The following is a 9,918-nucleotide window of genomic DNA, read 5'->3' as shown; positions in this document are numbered from 1 at the left end:
GACATTTCTCCAAAAGAGATATATGAATGACAAATAGGCACATGAAAAGATGCTCAACATCATTAATCATTAAGGAAATGAAAATCAAAACTACATGAAATATCACCACATACCTATTAGAATGACTATTCTAGAAATTAAAAACATTTTAAACATATACTTAATAAATAAAATAAACAGAAAATAACAAATATTGTTGAAGATGTGAAGAAATTGGAACCCTTGTTCCTTTCTGGTGAGAATGTTAAATAGTATACTGTGTACTGTGGAAAACAGCATGGCAATTTCTCAAAAAATTAAACATAAAATTACCATATGATCTAACAATTCCATTTCTGGGTATATACCCCAAAGAACTGAAAGTAGGATCTTGAAGAAATATTTAAATACCCATGTTCATAACAGCATTATTCACAAAAGTCAAACATTAGAAGCAATCTAAATGTCCATACATGGATGAATGAAAAACAAAATGTAGTTTTTGTCACACAGTGGGATGTTTTTCAGCCTCAAAAAGGAATGAAATTCTGACACATTGTACAACATGGATAAACTTTGGAGATATTATCCTAAGTAAAATAAGCCAGTCACAAAAGGACAAATATTGTATGATTCCATTCACATGAGGGACCTAGTGTAGACAAATTCATAGAAAAAGTAGAAGGGGATAGGGGAAAAGAACTATGGGGAGTTAGTGTTTAATGGTGTAGTTTCATTTTGGGAAGATTAAAAAGTTCTAGACATGGATGTTGGTGATGGCTGCACAACAATGAGAATGTACTTAATACCACTGAACTGGATACTTAAAAATGGTTAAAATGGTAAATTTTATGTTATGTGTATTTTACCGCAATTGTTTTAAAAGTCCTCTATCCTGTGCCCACAGGGACTCCCCCTCCCATTGCAAGACAGTATGGCCCTGACCACAGAGTTGAGGACACAGCTACAACTGAGAGAGGTGGCAGGGATCCCCCTGCAGGCTAGCACTGTGGACAACTGGAGCCAGATCCAGAACTTTGAGGCCAAGCCAGATGATCTCCTCATCTGTACCTACCCTAAATCAGGTGACTGTGGGGTTAGGGGACAACCAAACTTCAGCCTGTGGAGTAAGAAAGGGCTGCTCGTGTCAGTTATAATCCCCCTTGATACAGTGCACTCACTCATTCAAGGAAAGCTGCTCCTTCTCGCTATTCCATGATGAGGCAATCTTGGGATGCCTAATGTCCCTGGGTTTATTAGGGTCAAGCATAATGGCTTTAGAGGACCCAGCCTGTTGTGCTCTATTATGGATTGCTCTTGGGTGACAACGTCATGCAGCTCCTTCTGTCCATAGAGACCTTGTGGGGTTTTCCCACATGGACGTTCAGGACAGGATCCTGACCTGAGGGGAGGTTGAACCAAATACCATCAGTATCCACGTCCCCTTTTTCACCCAGGACACTTAAGACAGATTGTCTAACCAGTTTCTATATCTCACCCTTTCCATTTGGGCCCCAGGGACCACGTGGATTCAGGAAATTGTGGACATGATTGAGCAGAATGGAGATGTGGAGAAATGTCAGAGAGCCGTAATTCAACACCGCCATCCATTCATCGAGTGGGCTCGGCCACCCCAGCCTTCTGGTGAGAGTTCCCCCATTATTGCTATGATTCCATTCTTTCTCTTCTTTTAAGATTTTTTTTAGAGCAGTGTTAGATTTACAACAAAGTAGACTCACAGAGATTTTCCGCACATGCATAGCCTCCTCCATTATCAATATCTACCCCCTCCCCCAGATGGTGCATTTGTTTCAATTGATGAACCTACACTGACACATCATAATCACCCAAAGCCCAGTGTTTGCTCTGGATGTTGTACATTCTATGAGTTTGGACCAATGTATAATGACCTGGATCCAGCACTGTAATACCACACAGAGTAGCTCCACTGCCCTAAAAATTCTCTGTGCTCCACTCGTTCATCCCTCCCTCTCTCCCCAACCCTGACAACCACTAATCTGTTTACTCTTTCCAGTTTTTCCTTTTCCAGAATATCATATAGTTGGAATCATACAGTATGTGGCCTTTTTAGACAGGCTTCTCTCACTCAGCAATGTGCATTTAAGTTTCCTCCATGTATTTTCATGGCATGATAGCTCGTTTCTTTTCAGTGCTAATATTCCATTGCTTAGATGTACCACAATTTATCCATTCACCTACTGAAGGGCATTCCAGTGGCTCTCCTTATCCCTTTCTCTTCCTCTCTCTTCCTCCTTTCTCCCTCTCTGATTCTTTCTACATATTACCTAAAATTATTTGCCAAAAGTGAATCTAAGTAAAAAGGAGTTGCCTTATTTTCTTCTTAAATGCTCCCTCTGACCATCACGCTATAGAACACACAGAGAAGGTAGAGAGCTATTTATGAAACAATTTGCACTCTCTCCTCTCCTTACTCCACCCATACAAAATCCCAGAGCAGCCAAGAAAGTGACAGATAATCATCAAAAATAATGCGTTTGCAGCCAACTATTTCTGTTCTGTAGGGAGACTTTTTTAGGGTAATACTCAACCTAGAATTGAGTATTCAAAACACACACACACAAAAAAAAGACAAAAAGACAACCAGAACTTCTTGGAATTCAATACACTCTTGAAATTAAAAAAAAAAAAAAAAAAAAAAGGGGGGCAACCAGAAGGCAAAAGAAGCCATTCCAGGTAACTGGCAGCTGCTGAAAGCATGTTACAGAACAAGGATAAGAGGAAGACCTACTTTGCTATTTCAGTATTGCATAGGACAGCACAATGAAAAACTGGAAACACAACTAGCTAGAGCTGCAATATTATAAGCAGCACAACTCTAGTGTTGAACCAATTGTGGACGGAGCTACCAATGCCTTGTGATAGAGAAGTTCCTTATCTGATGCCCATCAAACCTTAAACTTGTGTCCAAGTTAGAATAGCCTTAGGTACTTTCTTGTCCTTCTGGTTCTACTTGCCTAGCCACTCAGACTCCTTTGACCCTCAATTCCTGTCTGTCTGGTTATTCACTAGCTTAGCAATCCAGTGCCTGGTCTGATCGATGCTCTGAACTACCTGTGAGTCTCTGACACTGCACGCAGAGTACTCTCTGCCTGCTTAACTGTGACCCCACTCTGTGTGTAGCCAGGGCCTTCCATTTTTGTTGGTGTCTGGTCCTTTGATCCCTTGAGCAGCAGGATGGTATAAGGAATAAAGACAACAAGGGTTTAGATCCTGATGCCATCACTCACTCAGCTCAGTGACCTTTAGCAAGTTACCTTCTCTGTGTTACAATTGTCTCCACTGCAAAATGTCAATAGAATTGGTGCCTACTTTAAAAAGTCATTGTAGGGATTAAATGAGTTAATATGTGTCAAAAGCTTAGAACAACACCTGGCACAGAGTAGATACCATTTAAGTGTTAGGTATTCCCGATCACCTCTTAGGCTAAATCCCTTGCCCCACAACGGCATGTGTTCCCTGGTCATCCAAGCCCATTTTTTTATCTTATTTCTACATTCAACCCCAGCCACTATCATCTTACCTCTGACAATCTGGGAGATTAAGGAGAGGGAAAAAAATCCTAAACATGATTTCTAGTGAGGCATTCTTGGCAGTGGGGGAGCAGAGTATCCAGCATAAGCATATGCTATTGTTAAGTCAGCATAAAAAGCAGGATAGAGCTTCTCTCAAGGCAATGCCAGTAGCTACAGAATTCAAGAAAGGATAATAACCAATAGCCCAGCATGGCACATCATACAGAAATCAAGATGGATCTTTACAAAACAAGGTGCCCTTGGGGTGCCTGGGTGGCTCAGTCAGTTAAACGTCTGACTTTGACTCAAGTTCTTGAGTTTGAACGCCACATCAGGCTCTGTGCTGACAGCTCAGACCCTGGAGCCTGCTTCGGATTCTGTGTTTCCCTCTCTCTCTCTGCCCCTCCCCTGTCCTCTCTCTCAATCTCTCTGTCTCTCTCAACAATAAATAAATAATTTAAAAAAAAACAAGGTGCCCCATGTCCAAAGATGTGATAAACACTGAAAAGGGTTATGGTCTTTCCAGCTATAAACAGACAGAGGCTGGGTGAAGACTCAGCTAGGCAGTAGTTTTATTTAAGAGCAGATGGTCCCTGCCACCTGAGGTGAGGGCTACCATTAGGAGGGTAATATGGTTGCTGAAATAGACTGATGGGTGTTGGTCAAGTATACCAACCACCCTCAGAGGGTTCAAGAGTGAGTGGACACTCCTGGATGTAATGGAAGTTTGTGTCCCGCATGGTCAGTCTCCCTCCCAGGAGCCCTCCTACTCTCCCACCAACTCCTAGCAACAGAGCTGTTTGACATCTAAAGCATTGCATATATGACCTAATAAAAGCAAGGCCGGGAAGAATTTGAAAAGGTGCATGTGTGTGTGTGTGTGTGTGTGTGTGTGTGAGAGAGAGAGAGAGAGAGAGAACTGTATATAGGTGAGATCTAGAAATAACTCCTACAGCTCAACAAGAACTTATACTACAGGCCCTGGGCTGCATATATGACTCCATACCTCCACTTGCCTTCAATAGTTCATGGTCCAATGGAGGAGGCAAAGGCAGACCATATGATGACAAGGAGTGGGTATGTTGGGTAGAGGTTAGCATAGGACACCATCAGCAGGGTGAAGAACGTGCCTGAAAACCAATGCCTGGAGAAGCTGACACCTGCAATGACAAGCTGCTACTGCTGCTGTTGCTGTGTTTTTCCTGCCAGACTGCAAGCTTCTCATGCAGATGATGAGGGCCAAAAATTACTCCATTGGCCCTCTTCTTCCACGGGGCAGGCTCGGGAATGACTTTATGACCTGAGGTGTGTTCATGGACACTCTCCCCTGCCCTTCTCACCCCCTGAGGCTGAGCACTCATGGGAGAGTGCCCAGGAAATGAGACCACCCCAACCAGCTCTCCTGAAGCACTGATAAGAGACAGAGAGAGAGAGAGAAGGAGAAAACATATAATTTACTTGAATCTGTGAAATAAAACATGGGTGGAATGCTCCATGTAAAGCCCTAAACCTGCAGAATCTCTGTCTATTGTAAGGATTCTTTGGGAGCAAAGTTTGAAGCTGGAGCTAGGTCAAGCCTGCTGGGAGGGTTGCATGTAAGAGGATGAAAACCCAAGACTACCAGCCCCCTTCCCACACAGGGGTCATTGAGCCCAGGATCTGAGGGGCAAACATCCTCAGGTCATCACAACCTTATCTTCTTCTTCATTCTCACCTCCCTGTCTTGCAAGTCCCTCTACACTTGGGCCCCTGGGGAGCCTTCTTAGTTTCTTGCGAGATTGGTTATGCATTTAAAGGATGTTTGTGGTGTTTTAATCAGATTTTACAGGTGCTTTACAACAGAAGAGATCTTCATAGTGTCTGGAACACTATATTGCTAGCAGTGGAAGTGTCTGGAGAGACTCTAAAAAGTGACTGGGACGAACCAGGTGCCCAGAGATATAGGCAAGGAAGACAAGAGACCTGGAGAAGCAGAACAAGTGTAAATAGCTCTGAAGGGTAACATGTGAGCAGGAGACACGATGGAAGCTGAGGAAAGGAGCTAGACGCAGGACAATTTCACAGTCTTGCTAAGGAATATGGGCTTTAACTATAGACCAGTAGCTTGCTAATTTTTCTTTTCAGTACCAGAATTTTTTTTAATTATTGGGACCATATGAATCAATAATTCCACCTCTGCGTATATTCCCTAAAGAATTAAAGACAGAGACTAGAGAAGCATCATTCATAGAAGCATCATTCACAATAGCCGAGGATGGAAGAAACCCAAGTGTCCAGGACAGATGAATGGATGAGTAAAATGTGATACATACATGCAATGAAAGATTATTCAGTCTTAAAAAGGAAGGAAATTCTGATACCTGCTACAACAAGGATGAACCTTAAGGACATTATGCTAAGTGGAATAAGCCAGTCACCAAAAAAAGACAAACACTGTATGATTCCACTTATATTAGGTATCTACAGGAGTCAAATTCATAGAATCAGAAAGAATGGTGGCTGCCAGTGCTGGGGAAGGGTGGAATGGGGAGTTAGTGTTTAAAAGGTACAGTGTTTAAGCAGATTGGTTGCACAACAACATGAATGCAATTAGCACTACTGAACTGTTCTCTTTAAAAGAGTTAAGATGGAAAATTTTACTTTACGTGTATCTTGCCACAAGTTTTAAAAAAAATTATTAGGGGTTCAAAACATATAAAATAAGCAAAACCAAAGATGACCAGAATGAAACACATCCTTTCAACTCCACCTTGAATCCCCTACCTCAAACACATAGCTTGGGGAGCAAGTGTGAAAAACCACCTTTAGTATAGAAGGTTTCCAAACAGAAGAGGCACATGGTCTGAGCTGCTCAAAAGCAGCAGCACTCTCCCCAGTCTCCGTGTGTTCACCAACCCAGAAGCTCTCCAAACCCCAGACTTTAGGGACTTAATGGAGGCTTCATCGTGCAGGTATGATCTATCACTTACTCCATTTTCAGCCCTTCCTCCCTCTCTGGAGAATGGGGGATAGGGCTGAAAATTCCAAGCTTCTAATCATGGCTGGTCTTGCTGGTGACCAGCCTCCATCCAGGAGCCCACTTAGAGTCAGCTCATTAGAACAGGACACCCTGGGGTGCCTGGGTGGTTCCGTTGGTTAAGCATCCAACTTCAGTTCAGGTCATGATCTGACACCTCATGAGTTCAAGCCCTGCATTGGGCTCTGTGCTGACAGCTCAGAGCCTGGGGCCTGCTTCCAATTCTGTGTCTTCATCTCTCTCTCTGCCCCTTCTTTGCTCATGCACTTCCTCTCTCTCTCTCTCTCTCTCTCTCTCTCTGTCTCTCTCAAAAATAAACAATCATTAAAAAAACTTTTTTCAAAAAGAAGGGCACCCTTATCACCCAGGAAATTATAGGGGTTTCAGGAATTCTGTGCCGAGAAGCAGAAGCAGAGACAAATATAAATTTTCTATTATCTCACATCCCCTACGTCAGTCTAACACAATGATTGCACAGAGCAAGTGTCTAGTCAGTGTTTTAGAGGACAGAGTGGAAATCACAACTCATGTGACAAGTACATATGTTTTTAGAGATGAAACAAGTGACTAGCACATGGGCCAAGTACATGGGCAGCCTGTTGCAGACACGCAGGGGTGGGCACTGGCTGGGAGGCAAGAGAGGCCTGCACTCTGGTTCCCCCTGGCTCTGCTACAATAAGAACTCACTTGTCCCTTCTCAGCTTCTGTCTCCACATCCTAGAAGTGACAGAGTAAATTAATCTAAGCTCCCTTCCAACTCTCAAGCTGTTTGAGTCTACAGAAGTGATGGTAAAATAAATAATCTTATTATGAAATCCCAAAGGAAGTCAAGAGATAAGCAGAAAGATGGGGGTGGGGGGTGATGGGACATTCTGGACAGAGCCAAGAATATAAGTTCCCCCATGCAGTACTTGTATTACACAGATGTTTCCTCTTGATTTACTTCAAAGGGGTGGAAAAAGCCAAAGCAATGCCCTCTCCACGGATACTAAGGACTCACCTTCCAGTTCAGCTCTTGCCTCCATCTTTCTGGGAAAATAACTGCAAGGTAAGACAGCAATAGCTTCCCTGGGGACAGGCGGGAAGACTAACCCTCCTGAGAGCAAATCCGCCAGACCCTCACAACACTGCCATCATGTTTACTTCTCCGCTATCTCTGCAGTATTGCTGTTGATCAGCAATAAGAGAAAATGTAAACTTCTATACTCAGCAGGATATTCACCTGAATGTTTTCAAATAAGATGTGGATTGTTTGAAGGTACAGACGAATTTTTGGAGAGAACAAGAGATAGTGAGTGTCCACAGTTGATCCAAGGGTGTGGGCAATGGAATTCTCATAATAGAGGACAGAAGAAAAAGTGAGGAGAAAAAAACCCTGATGATTGTTTAAAAGGGTAAATAGATGGAGCAGTGTTTCTTGAGGGGAGCAGTTGGCCTTAACCTCTAGTAAACTCTGGGCTCTTAGCTTTACTGCTTCTGGGACTTTATTTATTCTGTATTCAGCGTCTAATCAGTTCCTGGCACATAGAGGACATTCAAAATGTGTTTGCTGAATGAATAACAAATGAATTAGGTCAAGGAAAGAAACTAAGGTGTCAGCCAGCGATGTTAAGGAAGTTTTCTCAAAGGTGGGAATGAAGGGAACAAAGGGCTAGGAAGGGTGTATTTCTAGGGAACAATAGCGATTATGTGGGTCCTTTCAGTAAAGTTATATAAGGGAACAAGAACCTCCATTTCTGGGATTATGTTAAGACTAAACACCCTGAAACCTCTTGTATAAAACACTTAGCAATTACACATAACAAATGACAGGTTTCCTTGTAAATGTGTAACTGAGATCCAGATACAGTTGAGGAAATCCCTCAGTCCCACAATGAAGAGGGCACTGGAACTCAGAGAGGTCACTGACACCGTAGCTGTCCTGTGGGTATTTGATGACCTGGAGAATGCAGCAGCGTGAGTTTCAATGGCTGCACAGGGGCAAATCCCAGAGCAGAAGGAACCAGAAAAGTAAGGAGCCCAAGCTGGGACAGCTGAAGGGCTTCACTGTCAATGGACAGAAGTCTCTCTGTGTTGACCTGGGCTCTCAGCTTCCCTAAAAATGTGTGGCCACATTTTGAAGGTCTCCTCTTCAAAGGAGGAAATTCAAGCTGCACTTCTTGCATTGTCCAAGAAGCCCCATGCTGAGAAACTGTATAAGGTGGTTCCATTGGTGGCATCCCCAGGATGACCAGCAAACACAAACATGGGATGGTCGGGGGGAGGGGGGCATACCTTCTGCTTGCAGTGCTCCGTCTTGAGTCGACCATCTCACATTACAAAATATACAAAGGAACAAGCTAAAAATATATTAAAAACCAACCAAACAAATAAACTGAACAACAACAACAACAACAAAAGGAACAAGCCAGCAAGAGAAAGAGTCTGCAGAAAGAACAAACAGCAGGGTTGGACCTCAAGGACTTCAGATATCAAAATGACCAGATATAGAAATATAAGTTGTGTAAGAAAATTGAAAGATTGAATCAAAAATCAAAGAAGGGAATAAGATACTATTTTTTTTATTAATTTTTTTTATTTTTTAATATATGAAATTTACTGTCAAATTGCTTTCCATACAACACCCAGTGCTCATCCCAAAAGGTGCCCGCCTCAATACCCATCACCCACCCTGCCCTCCCTCCCACCCCCCATCAACCCTCAGTTTGTTCTCAGTTTTTAACAGTCTCTTATGCTTTGGCTCTCTCCCACTCTAACCTCTTTTTTTTTTTTTTCCTTCCCCTCCCCCATGGGTTTCTGTTACGTTTCTCAGGATCCACATAAGAGTGAAACCATATGGTATCTGTCTTTCTCTGTATGGCTTATTTCACTTAGCATCACACTCTCCAGTTCCATCCACGTTGCTACAAAGGGCCATATTTCGTTCTTTCTCATTGCCATGTAGTACTCCATTGTGTGTATAAACCACTATTGCTTTATCCATTCATCAGTTGATGGACATTTAGGCTCTTTCCATAATTTGGCTATTGTTGAGAGTGCCGCTATAAACATTGGGGTACAGGTGCCCCTATGCATCAGTACTCCTGTATCCCTTGGATAAATTCCTAGCAGTGCTATTGCTGGGTCATAGGGTAGGTCTATTTTTAATTTTCTGAGGAACCTCCACACCGCTTTCCAGAGCGGCTGCACCAATTTGCATTCCCACCAACAGTGCAAGAGGGTTCCTGTTTCTCCACATCCTCTCCAGCATCTATAGTCCCCTGATTTCTTCATTTTGGCCACTCTGACTGGCGTGAGGTGGTATCTGAGTGTGGTTTTGATTTGTATTTCCCTGATAAGGAGCGACGTTGAACATCTTTTCATGTGCCT

The 9,918-nt window shown here is 42.9% G+C and overlaps 1 protein-coding gene across 1 annotated transcript in view; it reads left to right on the top strand.

The window, feature by feature from the left end:
• The first annotated feature begins 913 nt into the window (after window positions 1-913).
• Window positions 914-9,918, top strand: part of LOC125935994 (sulfotransferase 1C2-like) — a 36,628-nt gene continuing 27,623 nt past the window's right edge. Inside the window, 3 exon segments of the mRNA XM_049649829.1 lie at window positions 914-1,064; window positions 1,498-1,623; window positions 7,500-7,597. Of these exon segments, the coding sequence (XP_049505786.1) occupies window positions 914-1,064; window positions 1,498-1,623; window positions 7,500-7,597 (375 nt within the window).

The sequence above is a fragment of the Panthera uncia genome (assembly GCF_023721935.1).
Source record: "Panthera uncia isolate 11264 chromosome A3 unlocalized genomic scaffold, Puncia_PCG_1.0 HiC_scaffold_11, whole genome shotgun sequence".
NCBI classification, from domain to species: Eukaryota; Metazoa; Chordata; class Mammalia; order Carnivora; family Felidae; genus Panthera; species Panthera uncia.
This window is presented reverse-complemented; position numbering and strand designations above follow the sequence as displayed.